Here is a 25,339-nt window from a genome sequence, read left to right as displayed (position 1 = left end):
GCCAAAAAAAAACAAAAAAAAACAACTAATACATGTATGTAATCAATAAAGTAAGAAAATAATAAAAGATAAAAATCTCTATTAATGATGATTGCATGTGTTGTTGTAAAAATAATTTCTTGGACCTTAAATATAGAAAGGAGATTGGGGGGTGGGGGTTTTTAATGGGGTTGGGGGTTAATGGAGTCTGTCCGATTGTCTGTCTGTTACAGGAGCTAAACACACAGATTTTTTTTTTAAATTTCTAAGAAAATTAATTTAAGTCAAATACAAATGAAGCAGGAGATTGAAGGAGCTTAGTTGAAGAGAAGTTATTTTGTTACAACACATATATTCATGTATTATGTTTCTGAATTTGCATTTCATTAAGAGGGCTCACTCAATCAAATTATGGTGTATGATACATTTTAAAAAATTTGCATCATCAAATCTGCAGGGATATGTCATCGAAGTAAAATACGACTCTGAATGAAAGACATGCATTCCTAAATGCCACCATTTTGATTGAGTTGTAATCACATTATAAAATTACATTAGTCTTCATTGTTACAGTGAAATCAATATTTACTCCCATTAAAGAAAAGGGTAGACAGTTAATACAAATATAATGGTAAAAAAGAATATTTTTAGACTTGGATATACAATTTTGAATGGATAATTCCCCTTGATTTTGGGTTATCTCTCTTTGTTGGCAGGGTATTGTAGGAAATGAAATAAAAACCAAAACATCAAACAATGTATAAATCACCATGTTCTGACTCGACTCAGATCCCATCGAAGTCCCAGCTCGCTAGCCTTACAAGAAAAAGAAACATTACAATAGGGAAAGTCTCAAAACAAGAAACATAAATCATAACGGCTTGGTTGATCAAATAAAAGGACTGGCAACCTATAATTCAGCTGCAAAGTAAGAACTGTTTTGTTTATTTGCTATAATCATCAAAGTCTACTGTAAAATTCTCTTGATTCTGGAAAGGGAAAATAATCATTTCTGAGATCGTGTTATAGAGTGTAAATGTGCTTGTTTCTATGGATTATATTATGAATTATCTTAAACCTTCCATACCAAATGAAAACCTCAGAACGGTGCAATTAAAATACCAGTATACCAATACAAATGTCAAAAAAAGGTGATAATAATACTATGATAATAAATTCTCTACCTGGTGATTTGGTCAGAAAAAAATCACATTGTTTAAAAAACACACAGATATGCATACCGGTATATGAAACGACATATTCCTCATTTAATAAAAATGTTCGGTAAAACCTGGACAATGGTATTGACAGATATGAACGGACAAACAGACAGACAAACAATTATATCGCCCTATAAATTTCATTTGGTGGAGGCTATAATAAATGTGGCCAAAACATGTTGCTCTGTCATATACAGGAAATGATTCAATCTAGCTGTCTAGCTATAAATTTCATTTGGTGGAGGCTATAATTAATGTGGCCAAAACATGTTGCTCTGTCATATACAGGAAATGATTAAATCTAGCTGTTATACAGAATAATGCAAACTCCATCAAGGGACTAAATACACAAAAAGAAAATATTTTTCCAAAAAATTCTTTGCACATAGTCTAACATACGAGGGTCAATCAAAAAATACGAAGACTTTTGTCATAGCTATGTTACTTAACGTCATACCAATACTAAATTTGGTAGACATAATTTAACAATAGTTTCAAACAATTTGCAAGGAAAAAAGTTAATAAATTCCTTTATTTCTAAGAATTATTTAGAATCTAATCCTGCAAAAACGAGGTCACGGCGCACGGTCAACATTTGTGTTATGTCAACAATAAACCATATAATGTTGAAAGTAATATCTCTAAAAATTGGGCTTAAAACCAAATAATATTGAAACCTCAAATTAAGTTTTGTCTTGGCATTCTATGTTCCAAATAATGACGGGATATATAATTGTTTTGTCGAACAGATATTAGTAACTAAAGAAAGATAGTCCTCTTTAGAATTGACTAAAAACATCGACGTCGCCGGACGTAACGGCGCAACGAGAGGTACAAACAAAATGGATTTAACCCAGGAAAAAGCCGACACAAGCTCTAAAAATGCTCAATGGTGCAAAAAATAAGTCAACAATTATTTGCAAGTTTGTGTTTAACTGTAATAAATTTTGTGGGGGTGGTGGTAATTGTATTTTGAATATAAAACAATCCGAAAGAGAGTAGAATATCTGTAAATATTTGGTCAAAAAATAAGTAACGTCAACCGACGTTCAGGGTTATCCTTACTGTAGAGAAAGAGAAACAAAAAGAAAGACGGTTAAAAAATGAAAACTTTGAAGAACTAACTTATGATTCTCGAACAAATGTGTGCAAATAAGATTTTAAGTGGTTCAGAGCAATTTTAAATTGTGCGGAGAAAGGCACAAGAGACTAAGCGTGATATAAAGATGGGGTTTATCTATAAACTGTGTGTGTTTAATACTGACGTCATGTTTTGAACGTTACCGTGCGCCGTGGTGACAAAACATGTTGTTTTTAAAAAGGGGTAACAAAAATACCGTTTCATCAAATGGACTAAAACTTCACATATCAATAACATAAGTGTTGGTGCACAGATTAATCTGTTAAGTATGACTTTCATGAAAAATATATGATATACAGCCACATTGTCTTCGTATTTTTTGATTGACCCTCGTATATATTATTAGGTAGATAATTCATGTAATTACACATGTAACATCTCACACAGAAATACATGTATCTATGATACAGAACATTGATCACATTTCCAAATCTTTGTCTAATTGGTCTAACAAGAATTTTATTGGCACCCCCAAAAAAATTATTTGAGGACATGTATTCTGATCAAACCCTAGTGCTGTATGTAAACTAGAAAAAATGTTACGAAGCGAATGAAGCGGTATGACTGAATAAGTCATACGCACGACAAAAAACACATTATGTGTAAAACGGTGCAAGAAGAAAAAAAAATCATGCTTTATCGTCTAACCAATATCTGAGCCCTTATACCATCCAGCAAATGTGGCCTTCAATGATGCAGTTCTTTTTACTCCATGTTAAAAATTACCATGCATATGGAGGTGTTCATTTCATCAGAGGGGTACGTAAAAAAAAAAAAAGTCTGAAAACTGTAGACAGAGGAAAGAATGCCTATATAAGGACAGCCAACACTGTACGAACCTATCTACATATCAACAATGGGAAACGGGAGAAGAGGTTAAAATCAAAAACAAAAACCAGGAACAATTATAACAAAGAATAAAATGAACACTGAACGATTGACCAAACTGAACAGAACTCTCTATCAACAGCGACTGTAGCGGGTCATACCAGAGACTGGTGAGACACAGAAAGCTGGGGTACTCACTTATCATCAAAGTCGCCCTTAGCCAAGGGTTTCTTCATATCATTGTTTTTAATCCCGTGTAGATTTTCTCTCTCTTGTACTGTAATGAGAAATAGATGGTATACAGCAATACATATGCACTAGTATAAGCTGCAACAGTGACATTTCAACTGAAACCTTTTAAACTGGAAATTTATTTTTTATTTCCAAATTTTTGTAATATCAATATCATACTAATGTTGGTGTTGATCAATAAAATTCTACTCTTGCTAAAAGCATCAATATTTAAATGAATCAAGAAAATCAGTAATGTATACATAGCAGATCCATAATGTATGTGTAACAGAATCTATAGAACACCTATACATATAAACTAATATTTATTACATTATCCCCCGTTTGAACGTCACAGACCACTCTGTAACAGAAGCTGTAGAGCTCACCGTTATATTTGTCTCCCCTGTTCCTCTTCAGCAGCAGACAGACGATGATGATGACCAGTATGAGGATGGCGATGGCCACCATCACAATGATGAACCAGGTCGCCTTGAAGACCTCATCCTCTACACGGTTGGAGGCTGGAAGGAAACAACAGAGACAGGTCAATGTTATACAACACAGTCGAGATCCAGTCATCTTTTTGTTAAAGAAACCTTGGTTACATGTATGTATCATCCAGTAGTGACCAGTCTGATGGACAACACCTTCCACTAGCTCCTTTTTTTTCTTCATATGAATTTTATTCAGAAACAAATACAGCTTATCGTGAGGTAATATCGGCACAGAGACCCTCTAAATACATATTCACCTGGGGGGGGGGGGCCCCTTGGATCAGATTGGATATACATGTAATATATTTTTATAAGGTAAATATATATAAATAAATTTTTGATATTTCTTATTATTCCAAGTTTTGATTGGAGAAAAATATGTGAGACATATACACTAACTCCTTAACTCTGATAGTCCCTCGGATCCATCAGAACTGAGGAGGAAGTGAAGATTTGATTTTGATTACACTGTGTAGAAGCTTAGTTTTATTGGATACTTCTAAATGCCGAGATTAACATTATATTTGTACGTGCCGACCTAAAAACAATCATGTTTGAAAACGAATCAGCTAAATCTCACCAGTGTTTTCAAATGGGACCTTGATCTCTTCACTGGTGACCCTGCGGAGTCCGTCCACCGCAGTGACCGTGAACACGTACGTCCGGCCAACCGTTAACCCGTCCGTCAGCAGCATCCAGTTCCTGGAGCTGTTCATACGCTCCACCACTTTGAACTGTTCACCTGCCGAGATAACATTTAACAATGAAGAATATCTGTCTTTTAATTAGAAAATTACAGGAGGGAGTAAATTTCTTTACCTCTGTGAAACCAGATAGTCTTTTACAATGACCTTGAGTAATCAATCGATGTTTCTGTTGTTTTTATTATAAGCTTCATTATTAAATCTTAATATATGATCGTTTCATGAGCCAAAGCCAATGAGAACTGTCTGTATGCTATCGGATCATGTAGAACTCCTGTATTTTGTGCTTCAGCTGTTTTAAAGCTGCAGTTTGGATTACAAGAAACATTACAGTTTTGATGGAAAACTCTAAGTAACTCTATAATACATGTATGTAAGCATCAGTGAATCCTTGTGTGAACAAAGAAAAGTGAAAATAAGATCAAAAAATCAAGATAGGATTATGCGATTAGGGAGAGGGTGAATTAAGTTTTTATAACTTGTGCCCAATCCCATTGTAATATATAATGCAATAAAATATGTTCAAATCATAGGATTTTGCTATTAGCAATATGATTTTAAACAATTTTTTTTTAAAAGCACAACATGGGTGTACTTTAACAATACTGTAGAATCATTAGATTTCGTGGTGGCTCAATTTTCGTGGAATTCGTGGGTACCTCTTATCCACGAATTAACATCCTCCACGAATAAATTACTTAAGTCATATTTCCTTTTGTAGGTATACGAGAATACATGAAATTACGTCCCCACGAACCTGTAAAATTTAAGCAATCCACGAAAATTGGCCCCCACAAATTTTAATGATTCCACAGTATAAACTAGAAGCTGTGACTTACCTGGTCTTTTTAAATTGACCTCATTGGAAGGACTGTCTGAAATCCAGGATATATTGAAGCCATTTTTTTCTGGTAGGGATAGGACTGTTACAATGGGAGGTTTAAGAGCTGCAAGTAAAGTTATACAGACTTTTATGCTCATTCAACTAATAATATTTTAATTCCCAATAAATAAAAAAATGTATACTTTTTGTTTAATCAATCAGTTACATTAAGTTCTCTCTCCTTGTCACAAGCAAAATTTCATCCAGAAATATTCATTTACTAGGAAATGGAAATTTGCCTGACGCGTATCAGTCATGTGTACAGATAGTTTTGTGAGTCAAACCTTAAAAATTGTAACAATAAAGTAATTTTTTTTGGCAGAACAATAAACATTTAGATAAGGGCGACCTATCAGGGGACACCTACGTGCTTTGTCTGCGGTCATGACGTCCAGGGCCGCCTGGTCCCCCGGCCCTATCCTGGTGGTCGCATACACCACCACTCTGTACATTGTGTTTGGTTCCAATCCCACGATTCTGTGCTCTATCATGTCCGTAGGCGAGATGCTATAATTAGCATCTATGGTGTCTTCGATTTCCTGTGAAAGCCTCCCACCAAAGACTACATGCAGCATAGGAAAGACAGAATTCTCCAGTTATTATTGATAATCCATTCAACATGTTGATCAACATTGCAGAAAGAGAATATTGAAGAAATAGGATTAATATTGTCTAAAGTATCTATTGGCGGTACATGTACAAAATAGAAATTATAAATACAGGTAAACAGACTGACTGACTGAATGAATGAATAAATGAATGAACGAATAAATGAGAAGAGAATTGGTCATCTAACCATCAATAATCTAGTGACCAACATCAGATACTCCCTGCTACTACAAACACTTGCTGGTTTTCCTTATACATGCATAACTGGTACAGATGTAGTAAACGATATGTTTAATTTTTATCTCAATTTTGAGACCAATGTTGAGGGTCCTGATCAACACATCTGGGAAAAGTTCTGCATACAAGCACATCCTTCTAATCAAGGTACTAAGAGATATGGATTTCTAGCGTGTTCGACTTGAAAATGGCAGAAAAAAATTCAATTTTGGGGAAAGATATCAACATTTTAAATTTTACCGATATTCTAATTCATACAAATAAAATTCCCTGCAGTATTTGAACTTGGGACCTGTGGGTTGGTAGATCGAAGCTACACCCATTGAGCCACAGAGATAAACAACAAATTTCAGCGATAGAAACTGTTTCACAATGCATTAAAATATCCATGTTGTGTTGTGACATACTGTCATAAAAAGTAGAAGTCATAGGGTGTCGAGGATCCTTACTCGATACTTTTTTTTAAATTCAGGTAGTCATGAATTATATAAATCATAATCATTCATTATTTAACAGATAAGTAGAAAAAAAGTCATTTGTTAATGTGGTAGACAATTTTCCAATTAGATTTAATTTGATGACATTTGTCTCCTGTGCCATTCTGAATATGCAGATAAAAAACCCTGACTCACCCTCTTGATAAGTCACTACAAATTGCTGGAGATCTCCATTGATCCTTTTGGGCAGGTACCATCCTATATCTATGAAGTTCTCTCCCCTTTTTTCAGCTTTCAGTTTCTGGACTTCTGATGGAACTATTCAATCCAGAACAACACATTCACTAGGCTTCACCCACAGAAACAAGAAATTCTTAATCACTAATATTTACATGTATTCCTATTTTTTCCCTCACAGTCACTGGACTTTGAATAAATATAATCATAATACTTTGCAAGAAAGAAATGCCAACATATAAATCAAATCAATTATTAAATCAATGTTAAATTTGCTTTGTACTTTAAAAATTAGTCTTGAAGAAGGGGTGGAGGAAGGGGAAGGTAAGGGGGGTGGGCATTAGGACAGAGGGGTGTAGGTGGAGGGACAACCATGGGAAGCTGTCACCAGGTAATGTACTGTGGAATCATTAGAATTCGAGGTGGCTCAATTTTCGTGGTATTCGTGGGTAGCCTTGACCCACGAATTTACATCCTCCACGAAAACTAATTTTAAAAGATTTAGTTTTTCCTATTGAATCTGAAAACCGATGCATCAACGAAATTACATCCCCACGAATAAGCAGAAATCTCTCAATCCACGAAAATTGGCCCCAACAAAATTAAATGATTCCACAGTATATACAGTAATTTTTGCAATAGTTTAATTTTCGCTATTTTCATGATTGCATGATATTCAATAAATAAAAATTATTTATGGGATTGTTTCCTAAAATTAACTTTTTGATTGGCTAAAATGATTGACGCAAATAGAAGAAGTAAGACATTTTCCCCATTTTTCGCATATTTTGTGACACCCACAAAAAACCGATATTCGGTATCCTACCTCCTTCTGGAGTGTTTAGGTCGATGGGATTACTGGGTTCCGACTCGAACATCACGTTCTTGACCAGCACATCGAGCTGGAGCTGGGAGTAGGCGGGGAGATTGTTGATGGTTTCTCTGATCTTACCGCTGTCCTCCTCTCCGGTACTGGTGGCGGCGGGCAGCACTCGTGGCGGGATTTCAATCCTCTTGATGGTCCCAGGATTGTCCCTTCTCCAGTAACGAATCTACAGAACAGCAGTAACAAATATACTGTTGTACATATGTACTAACAATAAAGTTATGACAGTAAGTTTATTATACATGCAAATATAAATATTCTTACATTATAACTTGAGTACAATATGCAAATGCCTTCATTACACTAAGTACCAGTAGTCTCAAAATGAGCTGAATTAAAGTAAAAAAAAAAAAAACCCAAAACAGATAACATATTTCTGTGAGACATCAGTCTTAGTAATGATGATGAATCAATCAACTTTTTACATCATTTTGGAACCAACAAACTTGTATTCTCATTTTCTTGATTAATTTTATAACAATCTACTATAAATCTAAGGGACATTTAATCACTCAGTGGAAATTTACTCCCCAGTTTTTTTTCAAAATTGGTACACTATGGTATGAACAGGGTACCTTTTCCTAGAGAAGTTGTAGATTCTCTCCCTAAACACTTGTACATGTATTACACACAATGCCCTAGAGTCCTGATACTTACAACATAGCCATCAAACTTTCCCTTCAGGTCTGGAGAATCATCTGGAATGGAATCCCACACAAACGTAGCTGTCTCTGCAGTAAACGGGGATTTTTTATCCAGTTCAAAATTTTTAGGCTTTATAGTTGGCACTGAAAAATAGGGGAATATCATCATCAAAATTTAAAAAAAAATCTAATAGAAAAGATATTTACAGGTATATCATTTTTTTCTATTGGTTTTAATAAACCATTCTATATTCCTTCCAAATTTCTGAGTTATTCAAACTCTTTGATGCAAAATAGTTTGATAAAAAAATCTTCCACTTTTTATGGGTTCTACATTTCATCCATTTTTTTTTTTGTAAACTTTTTAAAAAATTCTTCAGACTTGAATCACAATTTCATTTTAAAAAGTTGTGTGTTATAGAGGTTTGTCCATGAAAAACCATCCTTACCCCCCATTCCTGAATAGCCAAAGACCTCCTGAGGGATTCCTCGGGCGGCACCAACAGAATTCTCGGCAGCCACCCTCACACCATACTTCTGATATGTGTCCTTTGTCTCAATTTCCTTGGAGGTTTTGTCTCCAGCAACGATGTAAGGCTTTGTATCATCATCTGCTATATTTCTAACACTTAGTTTATATTTAAAGTCTTCGCCATTGTGCTCCATTGGACTTATTGCCTGAAGAAAACACCATTCATTCAAACGTCATTTAATAATGTTACGATAACTGAAGCCACCTATTAACAAAATTATTACATGTATTTAGATCTACATAATGATGACAAATCCTGGCCAAAATCTAATGTTTACTTTTTTATTAAAATTTCCATTTCAATTTAAAAAGAATACAGTTTAACTGTTATTTTCTGTACTACCGGTATACTGTAATACCAGTATTTGTGAAAGAAAATTAATATATACATGCATTCAGTTTTGTTTTTTTGACTATTTTTTTCAAGATATCACAAAAATTGCAACAAAATCTAAAATAGCATCCAGCAGAAAAATCAGTACTTTAAAGTCACAATTCAAGTCTGGCAGATAAAGAACTACCTATACTCACAAAGACCAAAAAAATTGCCATTTTCTTACCTCCCACTCCACGTACAAGAAGCCGTCCTTCTTGTGGTCCTTAACCCTAACACCTGTGGGGTGTCTGGCCGGTCTCTTGGGGTCGGTCTTACAGGTATTGGTCGGCTCCGAGGGCTCGCTGTAGCCCTTCTGGTTCAGGGCCTTGATCCTGAACTTGTAGATGACCCCGGCAGACAGGGATACATCGCTGACCTGGGTATTGCTGTCAGACGTCTGATACAGGGTGGTCCACTTGTCCCAGTCAAAGGAGGTGCTGTATTCTATGGTGTAGTTGATGATGGGCATATAGTTGTGGAACCCCGCGTTCCATCTTAAACCCAGCTTCCAGTCCCCACAGCTGGTCAGCTGCGCATTGTCTGGTGGGTCAGGGGCAGCTACAATTAGATGGATACTGAGGTTAAGGCAGTTTCTGCAGGATTAGGGGCAGCTACAAGTAAATGAATATCAGGGATTACGGTAATCCAGCAAAATTTTTCAGAACCAACCTCTGCCGGATTAGAGGTTAGTTTTACTGATTTATTCTTAATCATCCCTCTGTACTGGTACACTCATTGAGAATAGTAAATGTTTCCAAAGAAATCTCAATTCATTTGAAATGCACAAAACTTCGGCATTCATACATTTTAACTTTGTCATCAAACCTTTTCAAACCAAAAATATTGCAATCTCTCACCAAATTGCAGTTTTCCCATATAAAATCATTAAAAAAAAAATAATCATTTTAATTGTGCTTATTGAGGAGAGTATTTCGATCCATAACCTTCCTTCTACTCTGTCTGGAATCCCTTACCTTTTACCCGTAGCTCTATGGTTCGCTGGTCCTCGTCGATTCCATTATTGGCCACACAAGTGTAGTTCCCCGATTGTGTGGCGTCAGCCTCCTGTACACGCAAAACAGAGCAGCCTTCTTCGCACCTGACGTGGGGGTCACTTAAGTCCTTGATGACTTTCCCGTTTTTCTTCCAGACATATCTGACCGTCTCCCGAGGGTCCGTCATGGCGATGCACGTAAACTTGACGTCCTCCTCGCTGTCCACTTCAATGGAAGTCTTGCCCTCCTCTGTCTCTGTTATACCGGTCAGGTCCTTAATACTAGTTTTGTCTGTAAAGAAAAAATCATCAACATATTCATCATCTTTATACCTTTTATAGCTAAAATACACAACTATATAATAATGCATTAACAACGTTTATATGGGATTTTGCAGAAGTTTTGCAATCAAATATTAACAGAGAGAATTCCTCTAAAATTTGTAAGATACTTACCTCTCACTATCAACATATTTTCTTTCTGCTCTCTACCCTGGTTGTTTTTAGAGATACATATAAATACTCCTTCATCGTTCTTACTAACATTCTGAAATAAAACAATTTCTTTCATGGTAACCTAGATCAGTCCAAAATTAAATTGGTTTGCAATCTGTTCTTTACTGTTAATTCGCTGATTCAAAGTTACAAGCATAAAGATATTTGCATTCAGAGATGCAAATCTAATTTGTGTTGAAAATACATGAATGGAATTCATAAAAACCCTTTATCCACAAATTAACATCTTAAACTAATCAATTATGAAACACTGTTCTCACTAATGATTAGCTGGAGGTCTATAGCTCCCGGTCTGAAAAAATTCATATGGACAAGGTGGGAGCTACAGTTCCGTATGTATTAAAAAGTTACAATTTTTGGCGCACAAAAAATTGTGCTAGTTTAGGACTGATTAATCTTATTTCCATACAACTTCTGTGCTTTTATTTGATTCAAAAAAATACCTTGGACATTTTACCACAGATATCATCATTTTACTTACCTCTGATACATGTATTTTTTAAACACCATCACCAGTCCCATAACATGAAGTGGTGCAGTTTGTTTACATGTAAAAATGGTGACTCCTGACCTGCACATGAACTTAACATACTTCATTTTCCGAGGTTGGTTAGCGTTTAAAAGAAAGTCTGAGACAAATAAAGCAAAGATGTCAGTAGTAAACTGCCAGAAGAATTTAATGGTACTAATATTTTCCTCAAAATTTATTTAGAAAGAAGAAAACTCAGTCCAAAACCAGCGCAATTTCAATTTTTTGTGCCACATGAATTGCAACTTTTTAAAACACATGCAGAACTATAGCTCCCAGGTCATCCATTTAATTTTTTTTAGACTGGGAGCTACAGACCAGCAGCTAACTAATGACACACAGGAACAAATACATTAAATAATAGCCCCCTCTTCGACCAGACCACTTTATAGATGTGGTACCAACCAGGATGGTTATTGAAGTCTGGGTGAAATTGTATCGGTCTCCGTTTAATAGTTGGGGGCCCCTCATCCATTCAAGGGTGGGGGTGGGGTAGCCGTTGTGTTCACAGCTTAGGACAGCACTCCTCCCCGCCGCCACCTTCAGTGATTTGGTCCAGTTGGTGATCTCTGGGGGCAATGCTGCAATGGGAAGCAATATTCTTACTATGGTCTATAAATTGGTAATCAGATTTGTTACTTTTTTTTATGCATAACCATACCAGTATCACAAGCATGATTTCAAAAGCTTCGAATTCAGCACACAAGTGCATGCACACATACATGTACTGTGGAATCATTTAATTTTGTGGGGGCCAATTTTCATGGGTTGTGGGATTTTTGCTTATTTGTTGGGATGTAATTTTGTGGATGCATCGGTTTTCAGTTTCAGTAGGAAAACTAAATCTTTAATAATTAGTTTTCGTGGAGGATGTAAATTCATGGGTGAGAGCTACCCACAAATACTAAGAAAATTGAGCCACCTCGATTTCTCATGATTCCACACTCCACAGTATATGAAAACAATTCCAATTTGTAAGGTAGGTAATAAAGGCGCAAAAAATTATGCTTCAAAATGAAAGGCTTAAAAATAAATGAAAATATGGTCTACGCCCTCGTCATCTTTGTTCACTGGGCAAACACCCCGTCCTCAAACGTACCTAACACATTAATGTAGACGTCGCTGAACAGTGATCCATGGGAATTTGTGGCGTTGCACTGAACCACTGTTGACTCTTTCTTATTCAAGTTATCTATGTGTAGTACATTATTCTGAATGTAGCGCTTCCCAGGTATAGCTACAAAGATAAATCAAATGCCATTGCCGGTACATGCAACATTTAGGGTAAATGAAATTGTTTGATAACATTTTTATAATTTATATATAATTATTAATAATCAACAATCACAGTGACTATACCGTCCAATACTAATAGATGTACATGGAAACATGAAAAGGACTTACACATCAATAATATACTCTGGTGTTAAATATAATCTGGTATTACTGGTATGATATAGTCTGATATATCACAATATGCTCCAGTAATATTTCCGCTATTGTAATCTTCAACTTTACAATAAATAGTTCACCAGATGTACCTGTCCTTGACATAATCCAAACTCACCTCTCTCTCTTTGGTAACTACTTTGGTGAACCCTATGATTTATTCCCTTGTAAAAACCCATCTCCATTTGAAACTTTCTACCCAGAAATAAAACATACGCTCTCCACTGATGATCTTGAACTTGAGGAATATACTCACACTACGATCATCTTATCATCATCTACTAACTTTAAGTGGGTCGTACCTTTGAACGGTTTGCCGTCTATATACCACTCCACCGTGGGGGTGGGGTTTCCCACGGCCGTACAGTTCACGGTGCCCGACTCCCCAACGCTCACCCTGGTGTCTAACGGGGGACTGACCCACGTAGGCTTGGCTGGAACAAAAAGGAGGAATCACTACCATGTTGCTATATATATATAGACAAAAAACACATTACTCATATTGGGCCCCTTTTCTTCAATCTCCGTTGAATAACAATTTTCGTGGATTTCATTGTTGCATTGATCTACAGAATTGACTGTTCATTAAAGTGCAGTTTCTAATACACAGTCTATTGATAATATCATATTGAACACAAATTTACATATCCTTGAAACTTTGATTTTCACAAAATCCACGAAAATTGATAACCACAAATATTAAGGAAATCAATGTATGTTTTAAAATACTGACTTAAGTGCTTTCTTTAAACTTATTATCTTCTCCAGATGTAATTTTCCTATTCTTTGACATTTCTCGACACAAAGTTAAATAGGGAAAATAGTGTTACAGTGTAATGGACAGAGCTGGTCATTCAAATAAATAACAATTTCTTCAATTCTTTTTCTTTTACAAGGCAGAGTACAGGGTTCATGTTTGAACAAACAATCACTTGATCTCTGTCCAAGATAGTGAAATTAGCGGAGAGTTACTGAATTTGCATCAGAGTTTAAGCAGCTTCTGAAATACTAGTTCAGATCCATACATGCATGTACATCAAACATCAAACTAAATAATGTATGATTAAAATAATTCACAAAATCATTTAATAATACTAAGTCTTGTAATTCAAAGTAAAACTCACTTATATTCTACCGGTATATATTGGGATTAAGATGTAAGGAATTCTTTGTTATCACATTTTTGTATATCTTTTCCCCATCCTTTGTATTGATTTTTTAAAGATTTCTATAGGCATAGAACACAGAGCCGTGGAGTCATGCCCTCTGGACTTCTTTTCATTGTGACAAGTAATTTTTAATGTTCATGTATGCATTATTTGTGTTCTACCAATATCCAATCAACTGATTTAACCATCACTGCAACACAACTGTTTTCATCAGCCTATAATACAGGCAAATTAAGTATTAATGTTTATTAATCCCTTGACCTAACTAAGTGAAATACAAGCCTGCACCAGAACTTATCTCCGTCCTGTTACAAGTTAAATAGAGGTAGGCACCCTAACTGCATCCCCTGATCATTACATGTTTAGTATAGTCAAATATTGTTAAAAAAAAATTTCAAGTCAAGTCTTTCGTGTAAAATCTATATCTTGAATTGCTATGGTATTATAACAGCCTATTGGAAGAAGAGATCATCAGCCAACTGAATATAAAAAATAAGATAGAAGATGTTGATAAATATATACATTTTATCTAACCATGTTTATTATTTTAACTTCTCTGATTTATAAAAAAAAAAATTCAGCAATTAATTATCATACAGTTTATGTTAGAAATAAAAATAAGATCATAACATCAGGTAATATTACGTCTCATAGCAGATCATGTATTATAAGGAAATTTCTCCAATTATATAAAGTTTGAATAGAAAATCAGATATGGTTAATACCAGGTAAATGTATTACTGAAAGTGTAACAGGTTATAGGAATAAAGTCTTAAAGTAGGATTCTGAGTTTTAGTAACTTGCAACCATGCCGACTGAAAAGTCTTTATAAGCATCGTAAATATAGCCTTACCTTATTCACATAATGGTGAATTTCATAAATTTTCATCATAAATACTGAAGTGGATAAAGCATTCTTATAATCTCTTTGTTGGTGTATAAAACTGAACTCTTTATGAGCAAGTACGAAATTAGCCCTTTTTATTGCATAAAAACTAATTAAGCTCCCTACCCCAATTTCTACTTGATATTTTATAATGCTTAAAGCTTGAACACCGCTCGTAAATAGGCACTGTCCGCCATATTTCTCTTTCAGCCTTTCAGCCTTTCAGCACTGCTTTCCCTTTAACCCCTATACAAGCCACAGACCACAGTTTAAAGTATTTCGCTGTAGAGGTCTCATCCGTGTGGACGTACAACTTGCCTCGTCGTGTTACTCGGTTGCGATGAAATTATCAAGTTTTACGCACTTTTCTCAAACCAGGAGATGACTAACATCAAGTAAACTGCTCAATGCATTATTTACAAACATAATATGCACATAAAATAAGAATTAAATGCATAGAATCCAGGGACAACGAAAGGAGAACTACCCTTCGGCCACGAGTTTCAGATGTGCACTCGGGTGTAACCGAAGGGTTTATATACCAGGTGTGACAGTACCTATTTACAAGCCGTGTTCAGCTTTAAACATTTCAGACATCTTCAAAATAGATAAGCAAACATTTTTAACAGAAAATGAAAAAAAAACCAATTTCAAATATGATTATTTACATTTGCAAGTATGCTTCCATATATGAACCTATAGAATAGCCAAAACGTTCAATTCTGTTTGAGCGTTTCTGTGACGTCACAATGATATCCGCACATGCTTATATTTAATATCGCTTGACAGTTGCAATATTGTAAATGTCAAAACGCGGCTATAATAATGATTCTGAATGATTTGCCATTCTAAAACGTAAATATTAGTATTAAAACAGCAATGTAAAAAAATTCACCAGGATATGACCTTCTTACTAACCAAGTTCATATCCCAGTCAACTTTTTAAATTGCTGTTTATTTCTTAATTACCGGTAAACCCAGGCTCCCTGATATATGGTACTAGTTTTCTTAAAACTGAGCTATTAAAACCCAACATAAATGTATTCAATGCACTCACAGGTAATCACACAACTGTACACCCTTTAATATATTTATAATTACATCAATAATGAACCAAATAATCTATCCTAATTTTTCTGACCTTTGACTTTGAAACCATCTTTGACCTTGACCTGACACAAATTTTAAGGCAAAGACTGAGTTCAGTCCGCTCACCTTGTACATCGAGCATGAACTTGACCTCCTGCGGATTCCCTGTCACGCTGTTCGTTCCCGAGCAGACATACTCTCCCTTATTGCTGGGCTTCACAGCGGAGATCACCAGTTCATATCCGCTGCTCTCCTCGGAGGCCCGGCCCACTCGCCTCCAGGAGATCGTGGGTGTGGGGCTGATAACATAATAATTTACAATGAATATAATTCATTGATAGGGTCTCTATTGAATGAATCAGTCGCCTCCATTTTGTAAGGCATTTCATTTCGAATTAAAACAAGGAAGGCTGGATGGTCACTGCCATTTTTAGACTAAATAAATCTCCTTGAGAAGAAGAGCTCGGTATAAAGATGATTATATAAAAATATTCAAATTCAAAAGTTAAAATTTATAGGATTTTTTTTTATTATTAAATTATTGTTTATAGCTTGACAAATCTTTGTTAAACATTTAAGGTGATCTGATGGTTAATTTGTTGACAACCCAGCCTCACTTAATGTTCTATATCTCCCGCGTGGTCATAACCCAAACTCATGGCTTGATTACATCTGTAAATCACTATGTTCAAGACTGCCGGGAGCTTTTTACCATTTATGCATTAAATATTTTTGTATATATTTTCATTGTAAAAAATTGTAAATAGGAAAGTTTAACTACATTGTTTAGATTATATCATAAAATTTTGAATGTTAAGTACTTTCATCTACATCAGTTTCTCAATGTGCCACATACATACTTAAGTAAACGCTAAATATAAACAATAACAGAAGCTTCCAGACATTCAGTTTTAGTGGACTAAACTACAGTGTACATGTAAGTACCAGGTATTGGTTTCAATACTCACTATCCACTAAATATGCACATGAATTTGACTGATTCTCCCTCTACCCCCACCACCTTTTTCTCCGACGTCCACCGAATCTTGGCTGGTTGAAACGCAGCCTTGTCTCCTAAAACAACAATGTACACTCCATTCAATATTTGTATACAAAATGTAGAAAAATGTTTTGATGAGAAAACTAAAAGTTTTGTCTGTTTTGTTGTTAGTGTCATCGAATGTCACCTTTATTGTTTAAAACGTCCAAACACATAGCAAAAATAAGGCCACATCAATGTAATTTCTTGTTCGTCTGACATTCTGTGAAAAAGGGTACTAGCGGGCGAGCGATTAAAAAATAAAATTATTATTTTTTGTAACCAAAATTTTTAGGTGGTACATAAATAAATTTGAGCGGACGATTATATTTCTTCTGCTTGTTTCTGATTTATAAATTAAAACTATTTAAATGCGAAAAATAGAGCGAAAATAGAACAGAAACTAGACACGATCTCGTTGCGAGCAACGAGGAGGTCTTCCGTCTGATTTTAGAAATGGAGATTTATGTTCGATCTTGATTTTGCTATTTAACAGCTATACATGATTTAAAACAGGAAAAGAGGATCTTCATTTTAAGTGCCTGATACTATTTTGTTTCAGGTGTTTAGAAATTCGTCACCGTTCTTGAGATATTTCAGAAAGAATATTTTAGGGGCCGGACCTTATCTCCTTATTGGGGCCGCTGAACAAAAATTGTAAGGTTGCATGTTATTAGGTACATTATTTTGAGCATCTTTTCTTTTATACTGCATTTCAAAATATTTTTTCTTTTTGAGATATAGGTTATCAAATTTTTGGACTTTTGCCCCTAAAAACCCTTAATTACGTAACACATGAGAAAAATCATTATAATGTTAGGCTACACAACTGTTAGATAAACATATTTGCTTCTATAATCTATTACGAAATACCCCTCGGTAAAGAACTATAGGAAAAAGACTTTAGAGCCCTCTAGGTCCCTAATATTAGGGGCCAGCCCCTTTTTCATGGTATCAAATGAAAGGTCATTTGATTATAAAGACATTTTGTTCAACAAGTGTTCAGAAATCCGTTACCATTCTTGAGATATCTGAGAAAGAATGTTTTAGGGGCAGGTCCCTTATCTCCTTATTGGGGCCGCTGAACCAAATTTTTTAGGCTGCATGTTGTTAAGGACATCATTTTGAGCATCTTTTCTTTTATACTGCATTTCAAAATATTTTTTCTTTTTGAGATATAGGTGAGCAAAGTTTTGGACTTTTGACCCCTAAAAATCCTTAATTACGTAACACATGAGAAAATCGTTACACTGCTTGGCTTCATATTTGTAAGATAAACATATTTGCTTCTATAATTTATTACAAAATATCCCTCAGTAAAGAACTATAGTAAAAAGACTTTAGAGCCCTCTAGGTCCCTAATATTAGGGGCCAGCCCCTTTTTCTTGGTATCAAATGAAAGGTCATTTGATTATAAAGACATTTTGTTCAACAAGTGTTCAGAAATTCGTTACCATTCTTGAGATATCTGAGAAAGAATGTTTTAGGGGCCGGTCCCTTATCTCCTTATTGGGGCCGCTGAACCTAATTTTTTAGGTTGCATGGTGTTAAGTACATCATTTTGAGCATCTTTTCTTTTATACTGCATTTCAAAATATTTTTCCGTTTTGAGATATAGGTGGTCAAAGTTTTGGACTTCTGACCCCTAAAAACCCCTAATTACGTAACATATGAGAAAATCGTTACACTGCTTGGCTTCATATTTGTAAGATAAACATATTTGCTTCTATAATTTATTACAAAATATCCCTCGGTAAAGAGTTATGGGTAAAAGACTTTAGAGCCCTTTAGGTCCCTTATTTGAGGGGCCAGCCCCTTTGTCCTGATATCAGCAGAAAGGTCTTGTAAATATAAACTTTTTTTACATTACATGTTTTAACAAAATATTTTCCAGAAAAGAGATAAAGAGAGAAAAGCACAAAAAATTACGACGCTTTTTTAATGTCAATTTTCGAGCCATAGCGAGCTTTGGCGCCAGTAGTGCTAAACATACAAAACAACAATCATGCAAAACTTCAATCTTTCGTTTACCAACCGTAGAAATTTGAGCTCAAAATCTCTTATAGTTTAGGAGAACGGCCGCAGACAAAATACCCATATAAAAAATAGAAAAATCTCAATATCTCCAAAACGGATGTGACGTCATCAGTGCAAAAAATTTCCTATCAACTTCAGACCACTATCTATCACATCTGAAAATTTGATGGAGATCGGTTGAGCCGTTTCTGAGAAATCGCGTGCACAAAAATGGGAAGAAAAAAAAAGAATAAAAATAATAGGGAAAAAGAAACCGAAGAATAACAATAAGGTCTTCCGTTGGAAACGGAAGACCTTAAAAAGCGCACAATTTCCTGGATGCTGGAAATTAATAATCATATTACTGTGGAATCATTAAATTTATTGGGGGCCAATTTTCATGGATTGCTTAAATGTTACAGGTTCATGGGGACGTAGTTTCGTGTATTCTATTAAACCTACAATGGATATGTGACTTTATTACCCTAATTTATTAATTCATGGAGGATGTTAATTCGTGGATGAGAGGTGCGCACGAATTCCACGAAAATTGAGCCACCACGAAATCTAATGATTCCACAGTATTTGTATAGTTTTATTTAAATACGAGCACGCGGGGTCCAATGAACAAGAAATAATATTGGTGTAGCCTAATGTTTATTGTTTTTAGTGCCTTGAATTCAGATAAATAACAAATATATGGTTAAAACGTCCATGATAACAGAAACTCATTGTATTTTAGAGAGACCTAAGAACAAACAATATTCTTCTCTGCTTCTATGTCTCTCTCACTGACTGGTGAGTAAGGTTATCCTAGTTTGTTTTTTTAAAACCTACTGTCCACTAAATTAGAGCAATAACAAACAAGACCCATGGTTTAGTCTGTGTAGACTTGCTTAAGTCTCTATGTTTAATAATTTGAGTGCTCTCTTTTAAATACTTTAAATGACACTAAACATGTTTGATGACATTTAAAGAATGGCAGAGAGCTTCTAGGAATTGAAATTTCTGAAACACAGTTGTAAGCTCCACAGAAACATTTTAAAAAACAACATAGAAACTTAAGAAGTCAAAAATCTGTTTTGCAGAAAACATGAGGTTACTTACCATAAACTTTCAATTCTGTAGTGCGACCTTTAGTGTAGAATCCAATGAAGTGAAGGGCAGCAAAACAGGAGTACATCTTGTCCCCGCCATCTTCACTGGCCACGTTGGCAAAGTGTAAGTTGCCTACAATAGCAAACAAAATGCTGTAAATGCTATTTTTTCTCTTCCAAAAACATGTTAAAAATCCAGCATCTCTAAAATATTGTTGTTTCATTAATATCAAGGGCATCAATTTTTGTTGAACTAGCAAAATTCACAGTCTCGAGGATACGTAAATTTATGAACAATGGTTACATCAGTAACATTTGATATCACTATTTATACTGTGATGAATATTTGATTTCGTGGAACAGCTCAACGAAAATCCACTGAAATTGATGTCCAACAAATATCGACGTAACCAAAGTATTACCTTCATAATCCATGACAATTCGTTCATTAAAGTCCATCTCCCTCAATGTATCGTCTAAGGTCCAGCTCAGCGTGGCCTTTGGGTTAGAAAAGGGTGGGTCGCAGGTCAGCATTAGGTACTGCCCCTGGGGCACCTTTTTGGAGTCCACATCGCTGCTGTCCTGGAAGGGCGAGATGATCGCCTCGATCAGCTCCACCTTCTTACTAAGGGACACGGCCTGGGAGTCCTCGCGGTCACTGCTGGCCCGACACTGGTACGTACCGTAGTCACTCTCCTGTACACGGTGGATGTTCAGCGTCCCCAGACCCTGCTCCTTGTAAATCCTCAGGGTGTTGTTGGGGTATTTCACCTCATTCGACGTGAAGTCTATTAGTTTTCCATCTTTTAACCAGTCATATCTAAAAATAAGATGAATTCAGTTTCATTTATCAATCAATCTTCATTTCAAAAATGTAAATGTTTGTAAATTTGACAGTCTATTAATATACATACATGTACAGATGTACAAATAAAAATATTCAACTTTTCAAGAAAAAGTCAAATTTGTAATGAAATACACTGTAGTTTCCTTATTTTACGTGAGTACTTAATTTAAGTAAAGTTTTGCATATAATCAAGAGAATGTAAATTTGCGAAAATTAGAAGCGAGATTTTAAAATATGGTACACGAGATGTGCTTCTCACGATTTTACGTGAATATTAATCGCTTACATTCAATTACGAATTTACAGTTCCATTTAGAAAATTAATAAGTTTCTTACTACAAATCATATAGCGGTACTTGCTTGTAACTGAAGATCAGCTAATTGATTTACCTTAGCTGTGGCGTATTCCCGCTTGCGACACATTGTAATCGTGTGTTCTTCTCTTTAGCTATGTAAACATAGACTCTGTCCCCCAGCTCTGGGTTCCAGCTGCTCTTGGGGTAAGGCTTTGGACCGGCAGTGATGCTTGGAGGAGATGGCACTGAAATAAAGTACTAAGTTTTGCAATACTAGTATCATACATTACTGGGCGTAACACTTTCCTCAAATATGGTAAAGTAAATGGAAAAAAACAGGACTGGGACTAAATTTGACCTATGAAATTTGATTTGAATGAAATGAACTAAAAATACATGTATAAATGCTGTAAAATTAAGAGAAATAATTTAAAACATTGGAATTCGCCCAGTCTTAAATTTGCCTGCTGACAACGGGGTGAGGGTGAAAGGGGCGAAAATAAAACACAGACAAATATTTCGATGTATACAGTACTTTGGAAAATCAATTTTAAGAAGAAAAAAATACAAGTCCCAAGTTTGCTGTGGATTTTGTTGGGCCCTTGAAAACCAAGGTCTTGTGCCTAAAGGTTCTGATGGCTTGGCAAAACAATGACATTTTCTGGGACCCCATCTGAGGTTTTCTCCATCATGAGTTGAAACAAATAAGAACGACTTTTAGCAAGGCCATAAATACATTCTGAACACTGAATCCCCCAGCTATTGATGCACTGAATAATCCTCAAACAGTGCCACTAATTGTTTTCCATCTATAGATTCACAGCTTCACTGCTTCATTTTGAGGAGTAAAAAATACATCACTTTAGATCAGGGTATTGATTTGTGTAAATCAGTTTGTGGAAAACACTGGCTTCAAAGTTACTGAAATTCAATGAGCTACATTCAAAGTCTGCAGAATGCATTGTTCACCACCAATAAGGGTCTAGCTAGGAGCAAAATATAGAGGAGGGCTTTTATTGTTGCTGTGTTCACTTCCTTTCCTCTTTTTTTTCAACCTTTTATCAATTCAAAACAGCATTTGTATACATAAAAAAAAATTTTTTTTTAAAAAGTAAAAAAAATACTTTGTTTTTCTTTGTAGTTTTTTTTTGTGGTTTCTCCATCACTATGGCAACAGTTAAACATGGCTTCAACAATGATATAAGAGTGCATTATTTTAAAGAAGAAAAAGAAGGAATCCATGAATAAAAAATTTTCTCTGTCAGCCGAAGAACATAATTATGTCAGCAGGCACACACTGCTCTTATGACTGAATGACTACAGCTATTCTTCATACTCAATTGGCTTTATTTCCATTCAGCGTCAATCAATAGAATTAAAACGAACAGTTCCGCTATATATGGGATAAAATCTGGGCCGGTGAGAGGTGACTGGATGTGAACAATGGTGGCCGTCTACCTCTCAGAAGCTGAGTCAAAGTGTCAGCTAATAATAACAGCAATTAAACACATATAAACAACACCATGCGTGTAAACCTTTTCGTTCAAATGGCAATAACGCTAGCTAGTTTCAAATGTGGAGATCGAGTGCAAACAAACCGCATTTAAATGTTGTGCAGATCAAGAATCCAATTCAGATTTAAAGTCTTTTTTCAGAAGATCTTAAATTTACCATAATATAACTACCGGTATATAAAGAATAACAAAACACATGTTTTTTTTAAAATCTCATGCTATGTATTATATTCTATTGAACATCTATGTGTAAAACATTTCGAAACGTTTCTTGTTGCATTAGGTGGAAAACATGAGTTAAGGAGAAAGGATGGTGTCCCTACTCAACAAATTGATTTAATCTGTCAGCTATTGTGTAAAAAAATTGACAAAAACATTGGGGAGGATGTCGGTAATGATGACATAAGCGTGCAGACGCTGACTGTCATTAAATGGTTATGTAATCGTTGTCTTTATAATGTGACATATTTTAGGTGTTACGCGGCGCGCATCCGCAATTACCGACTATCGCATTGCACCGATACCACCCTCTAATTATAGAACTACTCATTCCCCCCTCCAACTGCCATTGGAGTTAATAACACTCATTTGAAATTCATGAGATTTTTCTCTCAAGGTTCTACCAAATGTGGCAAAACACAATTTAATGTACTGGTACTGTAGAAATAGTTTACAACAAATTCAATATTTGGAGTCCTGTTACTTTCCTTAACATGAAACGTAATTATCATAATGTGCGTATGGAAATAAAAATACTTTTAACAACTAATACTTGGATAATGGTATACTAATAAAATGATTAAGGGTTTAAACATGCATATTATTAAGCATTAAAAATAGTTTTTGACTAGAACAAAACTGTAAACCAACCTTAAATTGCATGCAAGAAAAATTTACGAAGATTGTGAATATTACTCGCCACTAACCAGTCCTAAATGTGGCATAAGTATTTGTTATTGAAACTAAAAGTCAGACACAGCGGACCTGTAAATTACTGATAAATTCCTAAACAAAGTTGTCACGATCAAGAGTTGATTTACAGTTTTTTGTAACATACATAATAGACAGAGCTGCTTTAACCCAAGAAGTTTACGTTGCCTTGTCCAGGCACTACCTGTTTATACAATACCATAACAATATTCTCATATTTCTGCAAAGATTCAGCTAGGACATTCTGCACTCACCTCTTCTTTCCTGAAAGGTTTTGGCTACACAAAGGATGAAGATGAAGACATTCTGGAGAGTGGCCATGACACAATCTCTAGGACGACCTTGATGTTGCCTCTCCTAACTAAAAATAGAATAGACAGTCATGTATGTGCATATCACATAAAGTCAACATCTATATTCTTAAGATTGCAAATAGGTATTTAAGGTTCATTAAAAATCACCACAATGAAGTAACTGACTTTGCATTTTAATTTAAAAGTTTCCAACTAGAGGATGCATTGCCAAGCTAAGGTCACAGAAAAGTGATTATATATGTATTGCCGTTTCAAATGAACAATAGAAACAACTAGAGCAGAGCTCGTGGCAAAGCCACGAGTAGGTCTTCCGTTGTTGCTGCGAGTTGAAAATATATGTGATATAGTGTCAAACGATTATAATTACTAAACTTTTAGTTCTGCTTTTGTTATAAAAACGTGTTGTGATTGAAAGCCTGCATATAAAACGTGTTTTGAAAAAGAAAATAAGAAAATGTTTTAGGGAAACTATTTGTCGCACACAGTTTATGTAATCGTAACAAATATTATTTAAAAAATGAGATATTTAATGGCGAGTTAAATTTTCAGAGGGTAGCAAGCATTGTAATAAACAGTATGTACTCATGTGTCATGTCAGGAATTGTGGGGTTTTTTTTAAAACCGAACCCGTTTACAAAACACGTAACCTTTTCTCTAAGATAACTTCTTTATTTAAATATTTGTAAATTTTTGAAGACAATGTGCAATTTAGAATTGTTGCGTGCTGAAAAATTTTACAGACCCTGAAACGTACTACTACAACAAAAAAAAGCGTGCGACTTACGTGCGAAAAACGTTTTGTATTAGGCCTAACCGTTTAGCGTTTCGTGTGAATCGTGAAGCGTTTCGTGTAAACCGTTTAGCATTTCGGACAAAGCATGCAGAATTTCGGACAATGCGTTTAAATCGTTTCGAGCAAAGCGTGCGAGAACCATGTGAAACGTTTATCAGATTTCATTCGGAACTCTCTGACAATTTGTTTCAAAATGGAGCCCGTGTTTTACATTACATGTACTTTAAACTATTAGTGATTGGCAAAACTCTCTTGTAGGTATTTTCATGAAAAAAAAAAATCTAGAAGAAATGATATACTTATCTTTTAACAAAATTGAATTTATTTTTAACAAACAAAAGAAAGGTATATGTATTAAAAGACGACTAGTTACAGAGTACATGTATATATAACGTTTTTATACGATGTTTCAGTACTGGT

The 25,339-nt window shown here is 35.1% G+C and overlaps 1 protein-coding gene across 5 annotated transcripts in view; it reads right to left on the bottom strand.

The window, feature by feature from the left end:
* Positions 1-25,339, bottom strand: part of LOC128158305 (neuroglian-like) — a 54,759-nt gene that overhangs the window by 4,933 nt on the left and 24,487 nt on the right. For 4 of the 5 annotated variants that reach the window (XM_052821087.1, XM_052821089.1, XM_052821088.1 and 1 more), the window contains 21 exons: positions 24,067-24,173; positions 21,463-21,613; positions 20,648-21,045; positions 20,236-20,358; positions 17,042-17,147; positions 16,200-16,372; positions 13,232-13,363; positions 12,580-12,717; positions 11,886-12,061; positions 10,892-10,982; positions 10,416-10,727; positions 9,626-9,999; positions 8,983-9,211; positions 8,547-8,677; positions 7,830-8,055; positions 6,962-7,084; positions 5,851-6,045; positions 5,440-5,547; positions 4,477-4,638; positions 3,789-3,923; positions 3,367-3,445 (listed from right to left, as the gene is read on the bottom strand). In XM_052821087.1, the coding sequence (XP_052677047.1) occupies positions 3,367-3,445; positions 3,789-3,923; positions 4,477-4,638; positions 5,440-5,547; positions 5,851-6,045; positions 6,962-7,084; positions 7,830-8,055; positions 8,547-8,677; positions 8,983-9,211; positions 9,626-9,999; positions 10,416-10,727; positions 10,892-10,982; positions 11,886-12,061; positions 12,580-12,717; positions 13,232-13,363; positions 16,200-16,372; positions 17,042-17,147; positions 20,236-20,358; positions 20,648-21,045; positions 21,463-21,613; positions 24,067-24,133 (3,629 nt within the window). In that variant the 5' untranslated portion in view covers positions 24,134-24,173. Of the gene's footprint in view, positions 1-748; positions 796-3,366; positions 3,446-3,788; positions 3,924-4,476; positions 4,639-5,439; positions 5,548-5,850; positions 6,046-6,961; positions 7,085-7,829; positions 8,056-8,546; positions 8,678-8,982; positions 9,212-9,625; positions 10,000-10,415; positions 10,728-10,891; positions 10,983-11,885; positions 12,062-12,579; positions 12,718-13,231; positions 13,364-16,199; positions 16,373-17,041; positions 17,148-20,235; positions 20,359-20,647; positions 21,046-21,462; positions 21,614-24,066; positions 24,174-25,339 lie in introns of all 5 variants that reach the window. The other variant, XM_052821091.1, reaches the window with a different exon arrangement.

The sequence above is a fragment of the Crassostrea angulata genome, chromosome 8 (assembly GCF_025612915.1).
Source record: "Crassostrea angulata isolate pt1a10 chromosome 8, ASM2561291v2, whole genome shotgun sequence".
NCBI lineage: Eukaryota > Metazoa > Mollusca > Bivalvia > Ostreida > Ostreidae > Magallana > Magallana angulata.
Note: the sequence above shows the minus strand (reverse complement) of the source record. Positions and strands in the feature narration are given on the sequence as shown.